This window comes from Apodemus sylvaticus, chromosome 3, assembly GCF_947179515.1.
Source record: "Apodemus sylvaticus chromosome 3, mApoSyl1.1, whole genome shotgun sequence".
Lineage (NCBI taxonomy): Eukaryota > Metazoa > Chordata > Mammalia > Rodentia > Muridae > Apodemus > Apodemus sylvaticus.
This window is the reverse complement of record NC_067474.1, coordinates 59398892-59424057: the sequence shown is the minus strand read 5'-3', so window position 1 is coordinate 59424057 and position 25166 is coordinate 59398892. Positions and strand designations below refer to the sequence as shown.

The 25166-nt window shown below is 48.9% G+C and overlaps 1 protein-coding gene across 3 annotated transcripts in view; it reads right to left on the bottom strand.

The window, feature by feature from the left end:
* Tmod1 (tropomodulin 1) overlaps positions 1 to 25166 on the bottom strand; it is a 71102-nt gene that overhangs the window by 39238 nt on the left and 6698 nt on the right. Inside the window, exons 2-3 of one of the 3 annotated variants that reach the window (XM_052176439.1) lie at positions 18553 to 18705; positions 13049 to 13217 (exon numbers count right to left, since the gene is read on the bottom strand). In XM_052176439.1, the coding sequence (XP_052032399.1) occupies positions 13049 to 13217; positions 18553 to 18638 (255 nt within the window). In that variant the 5' untranslated portion in view covers positions 18639 to 18705. Of the gene's footprint in view, positions 1 to 13048; positions 13218 to 18552; positions 18706 to 25166 lie in introns of those variants that run through there. The other 2 variants (XM_052176440.1, XM_052176441.1) reach the window with 2 other exon arrangements.

Here is a 25166-nt window from a genome sequence, read left to right as displayed (position 1 = left end):
CTGGAAGAAATGCTTGTAAATCACATATCTGATAAGAGAATGATATCCAGAATGCATGCATTTCTCTGGGACTCAATAATAGAGGGCCAGAAACAAACAAATAAAATAATTTAAAGAATCATCAAAGAAGCTGAATTGTTTCCAAAGAACATACAAAAGTCACAATGAGGGGCTGGAGAGATAGCTCAGTCAGTAAAATACCTGCTACTACGTAAGGGGGAGGAACTTTGAGTTTGCTCCCTAGGATTCACTTGAGGCCTTGAACACCTGCAATCCCCAGTTCCTGGGAGACAAAGACAGAATGGTCCCCGGAGCTGGCCTAGCCTAAGTGGAGAGTACCAGCTTTGGTGGAGACCCTGCTGCAAAAAGATAGGGCAGATGTGCTTGTGAGCAGCGTTTATTAGACTGGGGGGTATTAATAACAGAAATAAAAAGAAAGAGATGAACCGACTACTCTTCTGAAGGTCCTGAGTTCAAATCCCAGCAACCACATGGTGGCCCACAACCATCCGTAATGAGATCTGACGGCCTCTTCTGGCATGTCTGAAGACAGCTACAGTGCACTCACATATAATAAATAAATAAATCTTAAAAAAAAAAAACGAGAAAGAGATGGAGTGAGGGGCACTAGGAGGAGTTAGAGGAAGGGAGTAGTGGATTAATGTCATGAATACACTTTGTATAAATGTATGGACCATCCACAGAACCAAATATATTGCTAAAAAAATAAGGTAGAAAGCAGATGAGGAAGACGCCAGACGCATGCATACATGTGAATGTGCACACACATATACACAAAATAAATTGATTAAAAATTTTGATTATAGGACATTTCTGGTCATCTGGGCGTTGCCACACATGCCTGCAATCTCAGCTGAAGTTGGAGGATAGAGAGTTTGAAGGATTCTGGGCTACATAGCGAGACCCCGTCCCAAATCAAACCAAAAGTCTGTCTCACAGATGTCCAGTAAGCTCATGAGGAGATACTCAGCACCACTAGCCATCAGAGAGGTGCAGCTCACACGGGCAGGAGCGAGCAGTCAAAAGCACAGATGATAACAAGTGTCAGCGACAGTGTGGCAAAACCGGAGCTGGGCTGCTGGCCAAGAATGTGAGATGCTATGGTCTTCTTGGAGAGTAGTCTGGCAGTTTCTGAAAAAAAAAAGCTATACATAGAATTGCCTTATGGCCCAGAAACTGCCCTTAGAAATGGAAGTTAGGCTAACCCCAAAATTTGCACACAGATATACATAAAAACATGACAATGTTGGTCCAAAGGATGGACTAAAACATGCTAAATTCCATTAACTGATGGATGGGTAAATAAAATATGGTAGGTCTACGCTACGGAACACTGTTGAACCATGAAAAGGAATAGAGGACCAAAACACGTTAAGAAACTGTACAAAAGCCATTATGATGTGTGTGACTCGTGGTATGTAAGCATCAGCACCTTCTCACAGAGCCAGGGCCTCCTAATATGGTTGGTGGGATGACAGCCAGGTCTGCCTAGAGGGGGCTCAGCAAGACTGAGGCTGAGACCAATGTATTGCAAGCAATCGGTCTTCTTATTCTCTTATCAGAAACAAAATATAATGGCGGTCGCCAGGATCAATGCAATGGTAGGGTACAATGGCGTTTGTAAGCTACACAGATTATATAAAATGTCAAGCCTCTATGTGCTTTGCGGACTTCTAGGGAACACAGGCAGCCTGGACACTTCACTATGCAAGGGAGTGCCTCAGTTTCTCAGGAACTGAAAAGCACACTGCCCCAAGAGTCATGTACATTAGGTGAAAAAACCATTGATGTATGTATGCCTCTGCAGGCAGATAAACCAGGCCAGCTCCATGATTCCCCACAAGGGGACGTCCAAAATAGTCCAGTCTATAAGCCAAAAAAAAAAAAAAAAAAAAAAAATGCCTAAACGGTAGCCTCACAGCTAGAGCTAAAGGCTGAACTGTGTCCCCAACCTCCCAAGCCATACACCGAAGCCCCAACTCCCAACATGACTGTATTTGGAGATAGGATCTGCTTGGAAGTGACAGAGGTTAAATGAGGTCGTGAGGTAGAACAGGATGAGAGTCCTTCCAAGAAGAGACATCACAGATTGCTGTGCGCCCCTCCCCAGCCACCTGTCAGCCACCTGTCACAAGAGGACATAGTGAGCGGCAGTTGATCCCAAGCCAGAAAGAGGTCCTCTGTAAAAGGTCCACCTTGCCAGACCCGGGTCTGGGCCTTCTGAGCCCCTGGGACTTAGAAATTATGGTTCTAGTGCATAGGTCCTATAGTCTGCAGACTGCATGACACCAGTCTGCGTTTAGCTCAGAAGAGTGGACTGAGCAGCAGGTCAGGAAGAGGTTCCTTTCTGAGGTGATGGAAATGTTTTCAAATTGGCTATAGTAAAGGTTGGCCAACTGTGAATAGATTTTAAAACCGAATCGTCTACTTTAAATGGGTAAATTGGATGGTGTGTGAATTACATCTAAAAGAAAGCTATTCCTACCCTACTCTCCATAGGTTATCAAAACACCCAAAGCAACAACTAAGCCAAGCAGTCCGGGATGCTGAGAAGTGAGGCTGGTCTCAGGCTGGTCGCCAGCAGTGATGCTGGGGCTGGCTAGGGCAGAGCCAGCTGGGTTGAAAATGCTGCTGTATCCCACAGTGTGATGTGCTGCGGGATAGAAATGGACCACGGAGGAGCTGAGAGAGAGAAAATACTGTTTTGGATCACTTCAATGCTTAGGATTCAAGCCTGACTCTCAGACACAGGCCAGCCAGTGTGGGGAAGAGTCCCCATCACTATCCTGATGGCAAGGAGAATGTCATGACCGTGTATAGGTGGAACGTATCTTTCATTACCTTTTAAAAAATGGACTCAATAAGTATCTACTGAGTGGCCATTACTAGTGTGCCCAGACACTGTTTAAGGAGACAGAGTCATGACCCAGCCAAGTGGAGCAAAGACATTGGGGGCTAGAGCAGACAAGGAAGAGAAATATCAGCCACTCATGGTCCTTCCCTCAAGACATCTTGGCCAAGGCCACTGAACGGTGAAACACAATCTGTTACCTGGCTGTATGTCACCTGTAGTGGTGGACTCTATGATGTCTGCAGGCAAGGGAAGCCTTATGCGTCCAGGGAACACCATCCTCCTGCGAGCCCACTGTACAAGCACTCTGGCTTCGCCACAGTGCCCAGCCTTTTGTATCAGGTGGGAAAGTGTGTGAGGGCTGAAGGAATGGATGGATAGGCACTCCCTGATATCAGCTTAAAAAGGCCGCTGTGCGACCCCTGGGCATAGTGCTGACGGTGCCTTTGAGTCCTGCAGCGCCCAGCTTCAGCAAACTGATGACATACACAGATGTGGATGGGCTGATTAAACCTGCTTGTTTTAATGGGTACTCTTTTGGTTTTAAAATATTGACTTGTAATCTAAACAACCAAGGCAAATAAAACACATTTTAAAAGGTCTCAGCCTTGGTCGCCAGATTGCTATGTTTGATATAAGTTCAGAGTCAGACTAAAACTCCACATAGAGGAAGTCACTACATCCTTTAGTGTAGATGTCTGCTCACTTCTGGCACTGGGCTAGGGAAAGAGGTGTACACATTCATTTTAGATTAAGAATGTTTTAAAGCTGTGAGTGGTGGTGCAGATACCTTTAATGTTGGGGTGGCAGAGGCAGGTAGATCTCAGTGATTTGAGGCCAGCCTGTTCTATATAGATAGGACTATGCAGTAGGACCTTGTCTCAAACAAACAAAAAAACACAAATTAAAAAACAAAGAATGTTTTTAAATTACAGAAGCAAAAAGTTTAATATATTCTTGAAAAATCATAGAAAACTAACCACACTTCCTATGGTACTTATTTTTAATACAAAGTCTTAAACTTACTATTTAGCCCAGGCTAGCCTCCAACAAGCACTCTTTCTGCTGCAGCGCCCCAAGTTTCTGGGATTGCAGGTGTGTACCCCATCATGTTGCTTATTTAGGGCTCTTTAAACATCAGCGTCTGGTTAAATACCGGACTCAGATGTGCAGCGTCTTAATCTGACCTTCACTCCTGCCTGCTGGAGTCCAGTCTTCCAAAGGACAGCAGAGGTCCACAGAGTCTTTCCTGGGATGCTAGTGGCTCTCACACCCTGCAAACCGGCATCATGGAGCCTCACAGCCATCATTGCTATATGCAGTCAGGGCTCTGTTAGAAGCCTCCCAGGCTAGACCACTGTGGCTTAAGATGTGAGCATGCGCACAGGCACACAATGCACTAAAACAAAGGACCGCAGACTCCTGAAAACTGTTAGGAAAAGTCTCAAAAGATCTTCTCTACTAATGATCTCAGGCTTAAAAGTTACAGGGCAGGAGGCCCAAGCTTGCATACAAATGACACTGTTTATAAGGAGTGTGCTCTGCAGACCTCTGGCAATGGATAGTTAGCCATGCACAGAATGGTCCTTAACTTGATTCTCCACGGTAACGAAAATAAACTATTGAGTTACTTTTGCCAAAGAAATCAGTTATGTCTTAAAAGGGGTGTGTGTGCACAGCATGCCTCCATTGGGCTGGGTTCTGCTGCTCTATGTATGACTAAGTCCCAGAACCTCCCACATTAGAGGACAGGGCAAGCAGTCTAGCTTCCAGGATGGGTGCTGGGGAACCCTGAGAGCTGGGAGGGGAGGACCTCACTGAGGTCACATGCTGGTCAGTCCAAGCCTCCCTAGACAAAAGGACAAAAGTCTTCATTGTGCCCTAGGACTAGCCAGGTGGGCCCAGCAGGAGAGCCAGGTCTGAGCCCCAGAAGCCAGCTTCCACTTCTGCCAAACTGGCCGTGTTACTGGTGTTGCTCTGAGTTTCAGATATCAAATATTCAGGTGCAACAAACTGCGTGCCAGGCAGGTTCTTTGTTTATCTGTTGTTCTTTTCCTTGTGTGTGCATGTATCACTGTATGAAGTCCATGTACCTGTGTGGGTGCATACATGTGTGTAAGAGGTTGGAGGCTGATTCTGGATGTCTTCTTCAGTCACTTTGCCCTTCTGTGTGAGACAGAGCTTCTCACTCATTGACTTAGACTTCACCTGCTCCTTCAGACTAGCTTCCAGCAAGCCCCTGGACCCACCTATATCTGCTCCCCAAGCCACAGTAGCAGGATTACAAGCATCTAAGGTCAGATCTGTGGGTGCAGTGGGGGGGGAGTTCAGTCTCAGGTCCTTCTGCTTGTACCAGAAGCACTTTATCTGCTGAGCCATCTTCCCCGCACCCAAGGTCCTTTTGACATAATCATATTTACATATACATATGCATGTATATATATGTTTGTGAAACAAAAAATAAAGCTCAAACCTTGTCATACAAAGCAGCGACAGAAGGCAGACCTGCCTGCAAATGGAAGAATCTATGGCCCAGCGAAATACAGAAGTTTGGAATTTTGGGGGGTTGTTTTTTGAGTGTTTCAATAAATTGGCAATGTTTAAAACCAGGGGCCTATACAGGAAAGAAAAAACAGATTTCCTGAACGTCTCAAAATATTATCTGGTGTGGCAGTGCTGAACCTGCATGTTCACGCTGGCATGGGCAGAGCTAACAGCGGGTGACCTTTAGACAAACTCCTACTGACCTCAGTCCCTACCATCCCCTATGGTCTCTGAGATGCAGGTTACCAGATGCAGATGCTGTTTTTCTCCCTCAAAGATTGTGGCCCGAGACATTTCTCTTTCTGTACCGTGAATTTCTTTAGACACTGTGGATTTCATTGTATCCAAGTCCTTTCAAAGATGGGAAAAGTAAAATATGACCCTGGTGGCCACAGGCTACTCTCCTTCATCTACCATCTCCAGCCCCCAGCTGATGCAGAGGGCATCCAGTTCGCTGCCCAAGGGGTGGGAGGTGCTCAGGGGAGAATAGGCTAAGGCTGAGACTCAGAGATGGGCTGAGTCAAAGGAGACACGATGTAAAGATCTCATCAATGTGGGGAAGCAGGTATGGTGTGCATTCTCCCTCCGCACCGTGCAATGGAGATGCCACAGAAGTAGAAAGCAAATGCCCTGTTCCTGCACAGGAGGTGCCATGCTGGAGGCAGCAAGGCTCCAGGTGTTGAGGATGCAGAGTGGGAGGATGCTAAAGCCAAGGAATGAAGGGCTCTGGCTCCAGCAGCAGGAAAAGAGGAGGCACTGAGAAGCAGGGAGAATGGAGGCAGTGAGGAGGTGTCGGGAGACAAGGGTGGGGCGGGGACACTGCAGCCTGGCCTGACTCTCACCCTCCGTTCTGCACACACTGCTGGGCAGTGTTTCTAAGGATGAGAGCCTATTTTTAGAGGAGAGATTTATTTCTTTCCATTCCAACTGTTTACTTCTGTCCTGCGCTTGCAATTCTGCCGGTTTGTGTTACAAGACAGCACCACAGCCGGTGGACCAAACTTGGCTGCTCCCAGGATGGCCAGGCGAGCCCCATGCCCTACAGGACCTGATCTGGGGCATGGGAGGGAGGGTGTGCTATTCTGCAGAGTCACACCCAGAGGGAGTCCTGAGGTATGATCGGAAAGCCCGGGTCCTCCTCGTAACCCAGCTGCTGACCTAGGGGTGTAACTTTTTCTCCTCTCTTGGGTTTATGGTCTTGTTAGTGTTAATTATTTTTATCACTACAATGGTCATGTGACTCATGGGACTGGTATGACCACGGCTTGGTCAAAGATAGTACCAACCAAACAGTATATATCCAGAAGGATGCCACAGTCAGTGTCTTTCTTCTGCATTTTATATGCATGTGTGTGTGTGTGTATACATGTATATGCACACATGTGTACATGTCTCTGTGTATATGAATACGTGAACAAATGTGTGTGTGATGTACAGGTGGATACATGTGGCTACACATGAGCATGCATGTACTCGTATGCTCCACAGTTCTGGGTGGCTCCTCCATCATTTCCTTCTACAATTTGAGGCCCCTTGTTTTCAGAACCCTTGACACACAAGCCCAGAAAGGACCCGCTGAACACAGTCACTGTTTAATAGCAGTAGGGTTTCTCACATTACCCCAGCCCCATCTGTAGAAGGGCATAGACTCCTGCCACCATGAGGCTCCAGTGCAGCATCTTTGTGGGTTTTATGAGACAATCCCCATGAAATGCTGAGCCCCCAGCATGCAAGAGCATGTCTGTGGAGACTCTTATTATTCAGACCTTGAAGACAGCCCTCTTCTATTAGTGTTTCTGTGGTGATACTGTGTCACAAATTCCTAACAGCTGATTTAAAAATCAACTCTTAGGCTCCAGTTTCTTTATAAGGTTGAAATTAATCTACCTTCTCTCCTGAAAACAAACATGTTCAGCCTTTTAGAAATAGTCATGTTTCCCCCTCAAGGTCTCTTTGTTTTGTTTGTTTGGGTTTGTTGTTGTTGATGTTGTTGTTGTTGTTGTTGTTTTGAGACAGGGTTTCTCTGTGTAGCCCTGGCTGTCTTGGAACTCACTCTGTAGACCAGACTGGACTTGAACTCAGAAATCTGCCTGCCTCTGCCTCCCAAGTGCTGGGACTAAAGGTGTGCACCACCACCTCCTGGCTTCAAGGCCTCATTAACAAGCAATATTAATACGTATTTTTCCTTCATATATTTTCACAGTGTTTGTGTGTGTGTGCGTGTGTGTAAGCACGATTGTGTTGGTACCCTGGCCTGCCTGTTCCTGTGTGTATAGAAGCCAAAGTTATTTATTGACATGGATTCTCTCCCTAAACATGGTTAGATTGGCTGGCCAGTGAGCTCCAGGACTCTGTCTCTGTCTCCCCCTTCTCACTCCGAAGCACTAGGAATTCAGGGAAGAGCCTCCCTTCCTGGTATTTCTTAATTTGGCCTGTGCGAATCAAAATCAAGGCCTCATGCTTCTGAAGCACCAGTCCTCGTTCCTCCAAGGCCCAGTTCCCGCATCCTAAGATGGGGCTACATGCAGAACCCACTCAAAGGACTAGATAGTCCATGCCTCACGCAGCCCACCAACTGCAAGAGCCCGCCCGCTGTTGCTGGCACATGCTCCTGGGCTGGTGTACTCTCCTCATGCTCATTTCTTCTACTGCCCAGCACAGAGGCGACTGACTGAGCGAGAAGCTGGCCGCTCTTCAGTGTAGCGCCCACTTAACTGCAGCGAGAGAAAGGGCAGGGCTGGGAGTCTGTCAACAGCAGACACTTTTAGCACAAGAGGCATTCCTTTCCCGAGGGAGTGCAAGGGCAGCAGTCTCATGATAAGCTCGAGATTTTCCAGAATGAGAGATACTAAGTCTCAAGGACTTTCTTTTATTTTTATTTTTAATGTGTACAAGTTTGAAATCCTCTGTGGCAAAGCTGCTTTTCAAGTGTTCTAGTCTATTCTGTCACGAGATACTGGGGCTTAAGAGTTGCATAATCGCACGCACTGCCCTCTGAAGTGTGTGACGCCATCAGGTGCCGAGACCGCTAGGAGGGGCTCAGAAAATCACAAGTGGATAGAGCCGTAGGGGGCTTCCGAGCCATCTGGACCAACTGGGTGTTCTTTACTGAGAGGAACTGAGATGCAAGCAGGAAAAGACACAGGGCTGAGAAGAGTAGAGCAGATAACTGTCCGTCTCCACCTCCTTCCAGAAAGAAAGGGATCATTCGTATGTGCTGCCTCCAGGGCTGGAAAGCCAGCGCACATGCTCCCCTCCTCCAAACTCCCATGATGCCTTAGGCATACCAGGTAGGCAGAGTAGATTACATCCTTGAACAGATGGAGCTCAGAGAGAGGATTACTACCTCTGGCTAGGGCATGAACTCTAAGACCATGTTTGACTCTGCCATCACCTACTTGTAAGATGCTGGACAAGTCGCCTTGTCTCTCAGCTGCTTCATCAGTGCAGCTGGGATGACAGGAGCACCTACCTCCCAGGATCGTGGTGAAGTGAAGTCATCTATGTCCTCCAAGGACTTAGGACAGTCTGTGCAAACAATAAGAGCCACACCAGTGCTGGGACACAAAATAAATGCAGGAGTGTAGAGTCCGCCAAGGGACAGTGCCTGGGCACTGGGGTCTAGGAGCTACTCTGGCTCTGTCTGGACTTCCGCCCTGGGGGTAGGTTCCTTTCCCTCTCTGGTCTGGAATAGGGGGATTGGACACCTGTTGGGCTCCCCTCCTCTGGGCCTGCATACCTTAGGCCTCTCCAGAGTCCTGATTACAGAGCTGGGCCCCGGGCCCAGTGAAACTAGAGCTGGAATGTTCTGTTCTGGGATGGAGGGAGTTCCATTTGCCTTTCAAACACTCTACTGCCTTGTAAATCAGGTAAGGGAGCCCATCTCAGTGAAGGGGTCAGTTCTGTGGCTGGGACACTAACCCTACCTCTCTATTATCTCTCCCTCTTCTTTGGTTTCTCTTTTCTTCTCCATGAACTGAAAAAGAGAAAGGGGCTTTTGAAAGATGTGACTTTTGAAAGCACAGACCTTGAGAATGGTGGGTTTCAGGTGGCGGGTGCCCTCCCTAGGGTCTATGTTTCTCTCCAGGATGTTTGCAATCTGATTCCTGGCACCCCATTCTGTGATCCGGCAAACTTGGAAGCGGTCTGAACCCCCTGTGTCTTCTCCCTCCTGTGGGTACCCACAGAGTGGCCTCTTTCTGCCTACCTCTGAGATAGAGCAGGCTGAATAACATAGAGGTCCCTGGGGACTTGTGAGGTCACATAGCCTGCCATTTGAGTAGGGGACTCTCTGTGAACTCTTTGTTCGTTTAGGGGTGAAGCAGGAACTCAGCCTCAGCACAGTCCCTGGAAACTAAAATCTTGGTTCTGAGAGGCTCCGCCCTCCCTCCGGGGCTGACACTGGATTCTGACCCCTGTCATCACCTGCCCTATTTGCAGCTGCTGCCTCATCTGACCTCAGCTCCACGCTGCAGCTCAGGGTAATACCAAAAGAGCAGAGGACCAGGCACAGTGGGCATGCGGGTGTCTGAGGAATGGTACAGAATCGACACGCTAGAGGGTGGGCCTGTGGTGAGGGGCAGCATCCTTCCTTACCTCAGCAAAAGTACCTGCCTGTGTGTGCTGCCAGGATGCAATGCTCCCACATGAATCCCTTTCACCTCCTTCTGGCAGGTATCTCTGGGGTCAGCTTCCAAACCACTAAGCCATATAGAGTCACCACTGAGAGGCTCCCCGGGTCACCAAGAGAGGTCCCAACTGCCTTGCCATCTCAGCATCATTACATACTCCCTTCCCTTTTCTATTCCTATCCAAGTTTCCATAGAAATCACACCGAGACTCCTACTCCCCCACCAACTCTGACACAGGGAACCACACTCCATTGGGCATGGTTGCAACCTCAACTGGTCTGTGATCTGTGGCACCTCCCACCAGGAGGAAGTAATTGCCCCTCTATGCTCCGTCTGTTCCTAGGATGTAATCTGTTCTGCCCACCTGGCATACCTTGAGCTAACCTGAGGCAGTATCCGTGCCAGTATCCGTGATGGTACCTAGCATTAAGTCAACTCTGGGCGGCCATGTGGCTTGTGTTCTCAATCTTTAAAGTGACTCCCTCTTGTAATTCTACAGAACAGTGATCTAGAAGAATTAGAACAGAAGAAAAGTCCATTTTTTTCTTTGCTGTTTACTCTGAATGGAGGAGGGAGGGGAAGGAAGGACCTGAGACCCTCCACCAAGGCCTCTTGCCAATTAAATTGAGCATCTTCACCAAGGACCCATCTCATGGTTGAGACTGATGTGATCAGCAAGATGAGGACATACTTAGATGGCTGTCATTTGTGGGGCAGGAACCAGCCCTTAAGGGAACAACTGACTTGATCATTCATGGAGCGGTGAGGTGGGGACACTGAGGCCCAGAGAAGACAGGACAGACCACAGCCAGCCTGAAGACCACATGTGTCAAAGAGAAGGCTGGGGTGGCCTTGCTCCCTGTGCCTCAGGAGTGATGGTCTGTGGGTTAGTGAAACGCTACTCAAGTGATGTTTTCCTTACGGACCACTGTTAGGTCACAGTTGAGTGAGGCCTGCTTTTCAGAGGGCCATAAAGGTTCCATCTCTAAGACCTTCACTTGTGCTGGGTACCTGCCATGGATTTACAGGCTGGAGACTTGTCCAGGAGGCTGGTGGGAATGTCTCCCCTGACCCTGCTCAGGGCTCTCTGGAGCCTGCCACATAAGACCTCACCATTGAAGGAACAACTTAAACATGTCAACTGCAAAGTGAAACTTTAGACACAGAGAGGATCCCCCATGTTCTCTACTGCCTGGACAATTCATCCCAACCTGGTCTCTACTGTCCAGAAGCAGCAGGCTATGCCAGCGAGACACAGTGGCCCTCAGAAGACCGTGTGTCACAGAAGTAGCTCAGAGGCAGGGCCTTGTGGGGCTGGGGCTAGGCTCTCTAAAGGGCTGCACATGCTCTAACTCAGGGACCTCATGTGGTACTGTCTCCCTCAGAGCTCAGATCCATAGGTCCAGGGTCCAAGGTTGGGCACTGGAGTGGTGGCACACATCACCCTTAGCGAGCCATTAATTAGCAATAGTTTTGCTTCTGTTCCCTCAATCTTCTGCTCTGCTTGTCTAGAAGTCTCAGTCCCAAAGGAACAAAGTTTTCTGTCACAGGAGGGACAATGGTTCCCACTGAGCAGGAGGTTTACACACTGCTACCTGGCCTCCGGTGTTCCTCTTGCTTCAGAATCAAGAGGTGACTGAAGTTGACTACCAACTACTCTGTAGTTGACTACCAACTACTCTGTAATGGCGGTACCGAGGATGGGGGAAATTCTTGGGGGTAACTCCTGGGGCTTCTGTGCTGAAAGCTGGTGGGAAACCTGAGAAGAACTGTAAGCAACATAGAGCAGGAAGCTCCAGGGCAGCCCGTCAGGTCAAGAAACATAGCTAGCGGAGGTGCTTGCTGAGGGCCGAGGCAGCGCAGAGTGGTTAATGGAAGGAGGTGGTTACAAAGCCTGTTTATCTCCATCGGTCTGGTTAGAAAAACCAGGGCTATAGCTGTCACGAGTGTGTCCTTCTGCTTCCTGACCATGTATGTGGACAGCAGAGATCACTGCCCGCCCCAAGTCTTATGACACAGCCTAAGCTGTACCAATAGTTGATGGTACAACTGAAGTCTTAATTCTCCACAGCGGGGGTTGAGTAAACATCCCTGGAGATCTTACTTCCCTTCCCGGAGAAGAGGGAGGGGTTTATCCTACACAGCGTCATGTTGGGCACAGCTATGACACACTGTTGTCTTTGTTTGCTAATAATTGCCTGTGGTTTGAAAAGACACGCACAGGTGCCAAGTTAACGGAGAGGCGGACTTGTGACAGGCAATTGCATGAGTCAGCTCGTCTGAGCCTGGGTTGCCAGGCGCTTGGTCGGATGTTATTCTGGTTGTATCTGGGAGGGTGTCTCCGGAGGAGATGAGCATTGCATCTGTAGACTGAGTCAGGCAGATGGTCTCTGTGATGTGGGAAGGTCCATCCCATCTGTCACAGACCTAAATAGAACAGAAACGCTGGCCCTCCCCTGAGAAGGAGGACTACCTCCCACTAATGGCCTGGACTGGACGGTTGCTTTTTGGGTTTGTTTCTTGGTTGGTTTACCCACCCCTCACCCACCCCACCCCACCCCTTTTTTTTTTTTTTTTTTTACTAATAGCATGAGCTGTGACTAAGTCTTGAACCTACAGACATTTAGACCAGATTGGCAACACCGGCTCTCCTGGTTTCCAGTTTGCCAGTTGCAGATCTCAGGGCTTGTCAGTCTCCAAAACCATAGGAGCCAATTGCTTTTAAATCTCTCTCTCAGTGGGATATACATTTACTTTCTCTCACACACACATACCTTACTGGTTCTGGTTTTCTGGAGAATCACGAGTAATACAACATTTTAAAAATAGCCCCGTGGAAGCTACATCATTCCAACGCACTGTCATATAAGGAGAAGGACTTTGGTGGCTTCTGGACGTGCCCACCTGCCCCTCCCCCCTGTGTGGCCACCACACTGTCCCTCCACCAAGTGCTGGTGCACTGCCCGCCCCCAGACCAGTGTTCCGCTTTCCTGATACTCACATCGGGATCTAGCTCATCCAGCTCGTTTTCCAGTGTCCTGAGCTCCTCCTCCGTGAGGGCCCCCAGGATTTCATCCTCATCCAGGTCTCGATATTTCTCCAGCTCTCGTCTGTAGGACATTGTGCAAGGCTGTGTCTTTGTCTCCTGAACTTCTGTGCTGACTGCTGACCTGCCAGAAAGGGGAAAACCCTTTTTAAGATAGAAATCCCTTGTCAGATTTTCTCTTGAAATAGTGGGGTGTATTTAATGGTGGCTAATTTGAAATCGTTCTCGATCCACTTGCCAGCAAGTGGCGTGTGGTGTCTTTCTTTGATTTGTATGGTTGCATCTGCGTGTGCGAGTGTGCACATGTGAAGGTCAGAAGGTGACCTCGGGTGTCCATCCTTGCCTCCTGTCACCTTGGGGCCACCAGGCTAGCTGGCCTGCAAGCTTCCAGGGTTTCTCCTGCCTCTGCCTCACCTCTCAGGACAGAAACTCTGAGATGACTGGTATGCACTCACTACAAGGAATCTGAAGACTTGAACTCAGGTCCTCATGCTTGTCTGAGGTTGCTTCAACCACTGAACCATCTCCCCAGTGCAATTTCATTGAGCGTTAGTTGGTTGCAATGGACATTGCCAGTACCTGTAGGTAAATGGATGTCTATAAACAGTCTGAGTACTTGATGAATATTTTATTCTTAGGTAGTTTAAATGTTTTTCTGGACAATCTTCCCAATGTCCCAGTGGGAATCACAACTGTCAGGTTTGTCATTTAAGGGGAAGGTCTGGCCAGTGGTGGCACACACCTTTAGTCCCAGCACTTGGGAGGTAGAGGCAGGCGGATTTCTGAGTTCGAGGCCAGCCTGGTCTACAGAGTGAGTTCCAGGACAGCCAGGGCTACACAGGGAAACCCTGTCTTGAAACACCAACAGAAGAAAGAAAGAAAGAAAGAAAGAAAGAAAGAAAGAAAGAAAGAAAGAAAGAAAGAAAGAAAGAAAGAAAGAAAGGAAGGAAGGAAGGAAGAAAGGAAGAAGAAAAGAAAGAAAGAAAGGAAGGAAGGAGGAAGGAAAGAAGGAGGGAAGGAAGGAAGGAAGGAAGGAAGGAAGGAAGGAAGGAAGAAGCAAAGAAACAAAGAAAAACGAAAGAAAGAAGAAAGGGTTAGGATTAGGTGAACAACTGCTCCTTGCAGGCACCTCACCTACCACATCTCAGTCAGTCCTGACAGAGCGCATCCTACAGTGACATTGATACCGTTTGTTAATACCAAATGCAGAGCCATGCACTAAGCACCCCACACAGCCTCTCCAGTTTACCTTGGGCTTAAGTGTTACATGTTATCCTCCTTCCTCAGAGGAGAACTTTGGGCTGGGAAAGGTTAACCCATACCACCAGGAACCAGTAGGTCCCCAGTGTGAACTCAGGTCTTCTGGGGATCTAGTATCTGTGTGGTCAGAGCTTTTTCACAGAATCACGGAATACCATGGTCATGAGAACCATGACTGGACCCCTCGTTGTATTCCAAAGAAGTGACTGATACAGGGGAACGGTCTGTGCCTGCCATTCCAGGCTGCCTTCTCCTGTTGGATGCTACCCAACACCCCTCACATGACCTTTCATATATGCCAGCTCATTCTGGCTGCGGTTTTAAGTGATTATTTTATCAATGAAGAAACTGAAAGATGGCCTTGCGCTCTCGGGATTTCTGATAGCTATGGTGTTCCTCCACTGCAGGGGAACAGCGAGGCCATGAACCCTCCTGTCCTTTAGCCTGACTAAAATAACACGACAAGCCCAGGCCCATCTGTTACCTCTCTGAGTAGTTCTGGCAACTTCTCATGAACCTGATCTCATCAAGGACCCAGTACTAGGTCCACATCTCTTTGAGTGCACATCCTTAGGGGAAGGCAAAGTGACAGCCACCTTAATAAGACAGAGAAGCTCCCCAAACTCAGAACACCAGTGCTATCCTCCAAGAAAGCCTCAGCTTGGGCTGAGGTCCTCCTGTGACCAGACCCTATGTATACAATGTTCAGACCATAAGTGCGCCACAGTTCATTTCCTTTCGCTCAGGTGACCTGCTACAGTAGAACGCTGAAGGCCCTCACCTAGCAGCCTAATTGGGCTTGTCTTAAGCAAAGGCAGGAAACACAAAGTTCCATGATCTCCCTACAGGGCCCAGAGAGACTCAAATAATGACTTCCAGAATGAACTCATAAGGATGCCCAGCATGCCCTATGGGCTTGGATCTCTGAGACGGGCTTCAGAAAAACTGGTCTTTGGTGTCTGCTGTGCCTTAGATGTGGTTTGCTTCTCTAGAGTTTCTTGTGTTGGAACCCGGTCTCCAGTGTGGTGCTGCTGCTTACTGGGGGCTTTAGGAAGTAGGAACTACCACTGCAGGCAACCACATTACAATGGACAGCCTCACACCCAGGAATATATAGGCAACACAAACTGGACTCAGTGGATTGTTTTTAAAAAGATACCATGAAGTTGGAAGCAGGCAGGGAGGTAGCTTTAGATTAGGGAGGAGTAGAGAGGTGAATACGATAAAAATATATTGTATGAAATTCTCAAAGAACTAATAAAATGTTATATATTTTAAAAAGGAAGTGGGGCGCATTTGAGGTAGAAAGGTCATTGCAGGCGTTGCCCTCTGGAGGGACTAATTCTGGTCTTACGGAATGGTTTATTTACTACTTGAAGGAGTCATCGGAAAAAGAATAGGATTGGCTCCTTCTCTTAAGAGTTCCTATTCCTTTGATAAAAAACCATGACAGAAAGCGACTTGGAGAGAAAGGGGTTCAGCTCATCTAACAACTCTCAGGTGACACCCCATCCCTGAGGGAAGTCAGGGCAGGATCCTGGAGGCAGGAACTGAAGCAGAGGCCACGGATGAGTGCTGCTTAATGGCTTCCTCCAGGCTTGTTCATTCTGCTTTTTAATACCACCCAGGACCACCTGCACACGGGTGGCATTACCCACGGGTGGCACTGCCCACAGTGGGCTGGGTCCTGACACATCAATCGTCAACCAAGAAAATGTCCCACAGGCATTTTCTTCAGTTGAGGTTTCTCTTCCCAGGTGACTCTAACTCTGTCAAGTTGACAAAAGAAATAGCCAGGATCCTATCCCCTTGCTTTCTGGGTCACGGTCTTGCCATGTGATTTCTACTTCTGGTGCACCCTCTCCCCATGTTGGCATGACCATGTCCTGATACACCCAAGAGAGCTAACTCTCCCCGCAGGGGAACAGATGGGGCTGCCTGACTTCAGATTTTCTCCTCCAAAACTGTGAGCTGAATAATGCTTTTTACTTTCAATAGTACCCAGCCTCAGGTGTTTTGTCTTAGCAATTACAAGTGAGCATAAGACAGTCCTCAAAGGTTTTAGATATACCAAGACCCACAAGATGTGGCCTACAGGACTTCTCAAAAGGTTTATTACACAGCCACACACGGGATGTCTCCAGCAATAGGGTGCAATGGAATCCCCCAATTCTTTTGTCATGACATTAGATCTCTAAGATACGTATGTCTCCACAAGTTGGAGTCTTGTAAACTAAATTTTGGAAAACACTGTCTTAGAGTCACTTCTAGGTCATATTGGGAGCCGTCTCACACAAGATCTATCACAGGGACAGAGCCTGTGAGGACACAATTTGGGAGTATCCAGAAACCTGGGATTTTCCCATGCTTGTTTTCTGTTTGTTTGTTTTTGTTTGTTTAACTCATTTTCTAGATGCTGTGCAGTAAGGCTTTCGGAGAAGACTCACACACAGATAGACTCTGGAGAATCTCTGAGCCAGAACCTGAGAACAGGAGAGAGGCATCCACATGAAAGGGAGCTTGGGCAGGAGTTGCCAGGGAAGGAGCCAGATGAGAGCAGTAGGTGGCAATTCTGGGGCCTGCTGAGAGAGATTTGGGGCCTGGCAACGGGCCACCCACACGACATCACTTGAAGAGCAGCCATCTTCAAACTTCCTGAGCATATCCAGGAAAGTTACACTACCCATCCACCAGAGTCACTGCTGAGTTCAAAATCTCTATTTCATAGGGTTTTAAAAGCCCCTTTGAATGTCAAGCACCCTGTGAATATTACAGAGGGATGAGGCATTAACTTTAAATAGGCCAAGATGACAGAGAATCATGAAGCTGTCAGCTTCAAGCCACACTCATCTGGTTGGCTCATAGGACGATTTCTGCAAAGAAGGATTCTCCTCAGAGAGTGGGGCCTGAGGTGGAGGGGGGGGGGACATGAACTTGGTGTGCTGACAGAACCCACTGCAGGCTCAGTCTTAAAACAGGGCTTTCAAGAGATTGAGTTTATAACTGTTAATGCAAGACCTCTGTTTCCTTGCAGAAGAGGTGTCTGGATGGAGAGTCCCCCACCTGGCTGGAGAGTCAGTTTTGATGTTAATTGCCAGGGTGACCATCACTAAATTCTTGAGGCCGCTGTTTACTGAGCTGTCATCAGTGACAGAACTGGATTAAATAGGTGGCTGTGCGCAGAGATCTCTGAGAAAGCATCTCCAGGACCAAAGGGTGAGAGGGCTCACCCGACCCTGCTTCATGTGATTGCTTTGGGTCATTGAAGAGAACCTTGAAATAAGAGATCAAACACAAAGCTGAGACTCACTGGACAGAGTCAGTGTGCCAGGACTCACCCTGTAGGGTACAGTGAGAGTGAATATTCTTGGACAGATAAGGGTGCAGTTTAGGGATGGGGCACAGCCCACCCAGGCTCACAGTGCCAGGTGTTATAATGTAACAGATGCTGCTGCTGGAATCTCATCTCTACTTTCCCCTCACACTATCATCAGACCATAAAGTCTCTCCCAGGAGGCCTGTGTTTAGTAGTCTCCGTGTCCTCACAGCTAAGCCCTGTGATCAAGGTAAAGAGACAGCACACCTGGACTCTGATCTAGCATCCTTAGGAACTCAGGCAAATGGCCTGTCTTCTTAGAGCCTCTGCCTATCCATCTTTACATGGAAAGCCTGGCCCGGGGTTAGATGAGTGTGGAATCCTGGAGGGGAGGGCTGGCAGGCTGTGATTCAGCTCCAGCCTAGCTCCCAACATGGCTCTCCTGAAGCAGAACAGCTCTGCAGTTTTACCTGCCTGATAACCTGGGTCCCGACTGAAGAGGAGCTGCAGAAACTTGAAAATACCCTGGCATGCTCCAGCCCTTACCATCTGGTATGTAGGTTAGGCTCGGGACAGATCTAGCTAGCCACGCTGGTTCTCAATAGCACAAACCTCAAGCAGCCACCAAACTTAAATCAATAGGATCTACAAGCCATGGCAGGAGACAAAGCTCTACAGGTTCAGAGTGGAAATGAGTGGGTTAAAGCTAAGGCTGTCCATCAGGAAAGCTGCCGACAGCGAGAGCTCCCTGCAGGGCGGCTCCCAGGACAGCACAGCTCCTCCTTCACCCCTATCACTGTGGAGGGGCTGGCCATTCTGGTGATGGCTCTTCCAGTATCTGCTCTGTGGGGACACTTGGGGAGGAGGCACTAGGTGGTCCCACCTTGATTTATGACAGCATCTCCCCAAGGCTGCACCAGGGAATATCGAAGATAAATGGACATGACATCCTCTCTTGCTCTTTGACATGCAGGCCTTTCTTTTGGGAGACCCATCAGCTGAAGGAGTCTATGCTGTGGTCCTTCATGATGAAATCCTGCAAACCCAGACACAAGAACGTCTGAAGTGTGTCTCTTGTACTTCCTGAGAGAGCTGTCTCCCCAGTGCCCCTCTTCAGGGAGAACTTGGGGCAGCAGCCATGCTATCTGATGCGTGTCCACTCCCGACTGAATGCCTTGAGCGGGGGACTGGGTAGTCAATGGCCCGTGACATGGAATAGGATGAAGGAGGAGAAGGGGAGAGGGTGGGGGGTGGGAGCTGCTGGTGGTTAGTCGGCCTCCAGGGGCTGGGTACCCAGGGCTTAGCCCACCCAACCTGCCTCTTTCTGGCTCCTCCAGCTCTGTCAACCCCCATGCCTGACACTTATCTCTTTACAATGTGGTATAAAAAGAAATACACTTGACATGAAATCTTCACTGTTTTGGACAATGGCATCTAGGATGCTCTCCCTGCAGTGAGCCACACCCCAGCCCTTCTCCATTTTGAAGTGTCCAGTTCTAAGGCACTCAGGACAGTCCGGTGCTTTCTCATGCAGCCGTCACCTCCATCTACCTCTGGGATGCTTTCATCCACCACAGACAAAACTTGGCAGCATAACAATGGCCTTCCCTCTCTTCCCTCTGCCCTGATCCTGCCAGCTCCGTGACTGTTCTCAGGGGCCCTGCGTGGCCTGAGATTTTGGCTACCCTTTGTAGCTCCCAAAGGTGGAACCAGACACCATTGTCTTAGTGTGACTAGAATCCTGTGTCTCCAACCATTCACGTACTGTCCTTCTTTCTCTTCTCAGGGCCTGTGCCCTTTAATATTTGTGTCATCCCAAGAGCTCGAGCCATCCCTCTGCCTCAGCTCTCTCTCCTCAGGCTACATCCAGACACCTATAAAAAAACATTCTCCTGTAGCCAGTAAGCCTCTAATTATCCCTAATAGCTCCCTCCTGAGGCAGAACAAAATCCCCATCTAGGGTTTGATGTCATCATGACATAGTGTCCCTGACACCTTCCAAGCGCCCAACTTGGGGAGGGAGGTTATGTAATAAGCTCCACCCCCACCCTCCACCCCCGTGACTAACAGAAGACATCGCATCCCAGGCAGGTCCAGAGAGGAGCATGGACTCATTTGACATTTCTTCTCAGTGCTCAGCCCCAGCCTGGCTCAGAGGAAGAACATAGCAGGTGGGTCATCATCAAGGGGCACAAACCCCATGAAACAGTCCACAGCTGAGTCCCCTCAGGCCAGCAGCCAGCTAGGGAAGAAAGTCAACCAGCACTCAGCTGAGTGTGGAAAGGGGAAGCAGGAAATAGGAGAAGTTCTCAGAGTGATCAAGGTGCAAATCCCTGGCCTTCTCACATTCGAAGAAGGAAGGAGCTTCCCCTCCCCCTATGAGTACACACACACACACACACACACACACACACACACACATACACACACAGCAGCCCAGTTCCACCCACCATTGATGTTGCAAGAGTCTCCTGAGGCAGGATGGCTAATCCTGACAGTTACCTTGACAGGATCTAGGACCACCAAGAGGAAGCTCTGGGTGTGTCAGGGAGGGACCTTCTAGACTGGGTGGATTGAGGTTGGAGGAGCCACCCTGAATGTAGATCCTGAAGGAGAAGGTGAGGTGAGCACCAGCAGTCATCTCCCGGCTTCCTGACTGCAAACACAATGTGACATCTGCCTCAGGCTCCTGGGGCTGTGGCTTCTCTACCAGGATGAACGATGGACAGACCTTACATTCAAACCTTAAGCCTGGAGAACCCCTTCTTTCCTAAGCTGCTTTTGTCTTGTAATTTGTTATGACAGCGAGACAAGGAACTCATACAACTGCTCTGATGGTTTGAATAAAAATGGCCCCATGGGCTCATATACTTAGTCGGCCGGGAGTGGAACTGTTGGAAAGGATTACCAGGGTTAGGAAGTGTGGCTTGGTTGGAGGAAGTGTGTCAGTCACTGGGGGTGGGCCTTGAGGTTTTATGGATCCAGATGTAGCTCTCAGCTACTGCTCCAGTGCCGCTCCTGCCACCATGCTCCCTGCCACGATGACAATGGACTGACCCTCTGAAAACGAGGCAATTCCCCAACTAAGTGCTTTCTTTTATAAAAGTTACCACGGTTGTGTCTCTTCAGAGCAATAGGACGGTGTTAAAGATAACCACCTGCAGAATTCAGTGAATTTATTTTGGGATAAAACCATAAGGATCTTTGAAAGGCAGGAAAGAGGGCTGGAGAGATGGCTCAGCAGTTAGGACATATCAATATGTGTCCCTTCCCATGCACTCCCATTGGGAGGCTCACAGACACCTGTAACTCCAGCTCCAGACAATCCAATATCCTCTTCTGGCCTTTGTGGGCACCTGCACATATGTGCGCATACCCACCACGCACACACACACACACACACACACACACACAGAGAGAGAGAGAGAGAGAGAGACAGACAGACAGACAGACAGACAGACAGACAGAGACAGAGAGAGGGGGAAGAATTAAAAGTAAAATAAATCCTTTTTTAAGGGTAGGAAAAAAAAGTCTCAAGTCTCAATAAAGGTACTGATCTCTTTCATTTCCTCTCTTGAGCTGTCCTGTTTCTCTGTGTTAGAACATAACAAACACCAGTACTTTTGTTCAACTCAGAACATGCATGAAAAGGCTGCTGGCCTCTGAGTCCCCTCTCCTGTCACACATAGGATTGCTACAGTGGAGCAGAGTGGGAAGTCAATCCCCCTGACCACTGTAATAAAATAATTCTCTCCCCTATACCCTCATTTAGGTCCTACTGTCTTGATCCACAGGTTTCCATGCAATATCCTGTGGGCTGACGGTGGTGAAGTAGATTTTTTCCTTCAGCATTCCCAGGTGAATGCACTGGGGTGGGTAGAGGGTCCCGGGGGGTGTCTGGTCAGAATGACAGAGGCTGAGGATGTGTTGCAAAGTCAGGGCAGTTAGACTCCAAGAATCTACCCAGGAGGCAGAGAGGAAGGAGGCAGATCCACTGTTCCAGCTGAATGTCAAAATAGGAGTTCAGTGGGCAGACGGACGCCCTAGCCAATGGTGTCTACCGTGCAAGCATGAGGACCTGAGTCTGATGTTCAACATTTATATAACAAGCCAGGTAAGGTAGAGTCACTGGCAATCCTGGGTTCGGGATCTGAAGACAAATGACTCCCTGTGGCTGTTGGCCAGCCAGCAAGCCCAATCTAACGGGCAAATGGGATGCTTCTCAGAAAGACCCTGCCTCAAAATCAAGGTGTGGGGCTCCTGAGGAACAAACAGCTGAAGGTGACCTTAGGCTTCTAATGTGCTCATGCACACAAGTGCATGGACACACACACACACACACACACACACACACAAGCTCATTGACAAAAGGATTAAAAATCTCTGGATGGTGACCGTACAGCATTTGACCAAACGCAAGGTCTCTGCAGAGCAAGGTTCTGTGCACCAGCAAGTGTATAGCACCTACTTCCCTCTCCTTTCCCAGGTCACACGCTGAAGGTCCTAGGACAAACATGGCTTTTCCCTACTTGTGATGATGGCCCATTGCAACCTGCTTCGTCTATAGGAGCCATTGTGCTGTGGCAGAAAGGTGCACTGTGCCAGGAGTCAAGGGCCTAGTTACAGGTCCCGGCTTGAGTTGCAGGTGTACAGTGTGCCCCTGAGGCAGCTGCTGCACTCCTCTGGTTCATAGCCCAACTCCCAGGGCGAGCAGTAACAGATGACATACAGGACATTCTGGGCTTTGCGGGACAGATAACTAAAAGCAGGGCTGAGACTCACATATTCTCAAAGTCCTTGAGTTAAGGACACGTGTGGCAGTTCTTTATCCACTGCCCTTGTGTGTGTGGGGGGGGGCAGGGGGAGGGATGGATGGATGAAGCCATCAGACCTCAGACCTTAACAGATGAAGCCTGATCTCAGGCCGTCCCTTAGAGAAGGGAACATGGGCTGGCCCTGCTCTGGCCCTGCTCTGGCCCTGGCTAACTGCCAGCCTCAGGGATGCAGCATCGTCGAGCACCTGAGACCAGCAGGTCCTGTGCAGAGCGAGAACATGACGCGTATTGTTCCTTGATGGGGACATCAGATCGCGGTGATACAGCTCAGATGATGGCTCCTTTACCTCTCCTCCCTCCGCCTCCTGAGAGGCTCCACAGCCAACTCTGCCAGCCCTGGGGAAGGACGGCTGAGCAACCAGGGGGAGCATGGCATGAGGGGCTCTCCAGTCAGCAGTGTGGGGAGCTAAACCCAAACCAGGATAAAGGCTCAGCCACATTAGTAAAAGTAGAGCGATCCCAACAAGGGTGGTGACATCTCAGTTCTGTGACGGAGAAGTCCGAGCCACCATTATTTTAGCAGGAAAATGTTTTTTTTCTCCCCGATTTCATCAAGGCACGGGTTACATGCAGTACAAATCTTAAATGCAGAACTTGCTGAATCTCCCCCAAACATATACAAGTATGTAAACACCCAGCTCCCCTCACCCTGAAGGTTTATTCCTCACTCCTCAGTCTCCCTAAAACATGACAGTAATCTTCTGACCTTCAAAACTACCAACTACCCATGGCTGTATTTTGAATGTCACATACACCGAAATATGCAGTGGGAAGGTTCTTGGGTTTGGTTTGTGTGTGTGCACCTGGTGTCTACCTGGTGTGCAGGTATGCCTGGTGTGAATGTGTGGGGCTCAGAGTACAGCCTCAGGGGGCATTCCACAGGCACTGTGCACTGGTTTTCTGAGACAGGGTCTCCACTGGCCTGGGACTTGCCAAGTGATCTAGGCTGGCGGGCCAGTGAGCCCCAGGCATTTGACTGCCAGCACCTCCCCCCTCTGAGAGCACAAGAACGCACCACCACACTTGGCCTCTGGCCATCAAAGTCAGTCCTCCTGTTTGCAATGCATGCACGCACGCACTTTATCAACTGAGTCATCTCCTCAGTCCCAGAACTGGTTTCTTTCAAACAAAGCGTCCTATCTGTGAGCTCATCAGTGTTGTTGCCTGTAATAACAGTTTGTTCTTTTCAGTGTTGTGTGGTATTCCGCTACACAAAGCACACCGCGATAGAATGATTTATTCTTAAAGACTGCCTCAATTGTTTTCGTTACTTGGGAATTACCACTGGTGCCGTGAATATGTCTTCGGGGAGAAAGAACCACTTACTTTTTGGCCAGCTGGGTATGGAGCTGAGTTTCAAGATGCCGCTAAACTGCAATGGATGCAGTTTTCTGAAGTGATTATAAGTTCTCCACCCCCACCAGCAGTGCTTGAGTCTTCACTCTGCTCCAGATCCTTGCTAATGTCATTGTTGGCACTTATCTGTTTAGCCATTGGGGAGGGTGGCAGTAGCAACTCACTGTGCACTTCCCTGGTGGCCAGCACTACTGAGAACACTCCAAAAGGCCACTGTGGGGCTGTGGAGGTGGTACAGCTGTTAAGGGAGCTCACTGTGACTCCAAGAAACCTGAGTTTGGATCCCAGCATCCATGTTAGATGGATCATGACCTGTAACTCCAGTTCTAGGGGATCCATCCACCTTTCTGGACTCCTTGGATGTGTGAGCTAGACTACACATGTACACACATACACACATAAACACACATACACACACAACACACAAAAATATCTATTTATTTAAAAGCCCATTGGCCATGCAGGTAACCTCTACACTAAGTCTTGTCTCATGTGCCACCGAGTCCAGAAAAGATGGGCTGGTGTCACGTGTAGAACAGCCAATGGACTGGGAGGAGCAAGGTCATGGGACAGCCTCAGATGTCATTCCTTAGGCACATTCCTTTTCCAACTGGCAAAGAGAAAACAGCATGGCCTGGTCGCTTCCCAGAGTGAAGAGGCCGAGGTTTTACTGAGGTCACCAAGGCATGGATCTCTGATAAACACATGGAATACTTCAAGACTATATGATGCCCAAGAAGTCACTGGGCTAACCCGTGAAGTTAGGAGCACCTGTCACTGCAGGCCTATGAGCAGAGGTGACAGCCCTAGAAGAGGCGTTCCAGAGGGGGCTGACATCACAGTTTCTGGGGCTGCTGTGGAGTTGATACCGTCAGTCCTTTACAGTCAGGTTCTGTTGTGAAGGCTGTGCTTGCAGCAATGACTGAAGGAAACTCAGCCAGCCATCGTTAGAGTCTTGTCTTCTGTCTCATGTGCTTTTCTCTTCTTGGGCTGAGCTCCTTCTGTTAGTCATGTGGGAAAGCACCTTCTAAACCAGCAGGGACACTAAACACAGGAGTTGCCCATCACTCTCTGCAGTTGCTGTGAATCTCAGCCCAGAGTACACTAAGCCTCAAGGGTCCACGCAGCCAAAGCTGCTGGGGGGCTTAAATAAAAAAGGCAAACACACACACACACACACACACACACACAGAGAGAGAGAGAGAGGGGGGGGGGAGACAGACAGACAGACAGACAGACAGATAGACAGACACAGAGATACAGATACAAAGTCAAAGACAGAAAAGTACATACACATGCACACAGA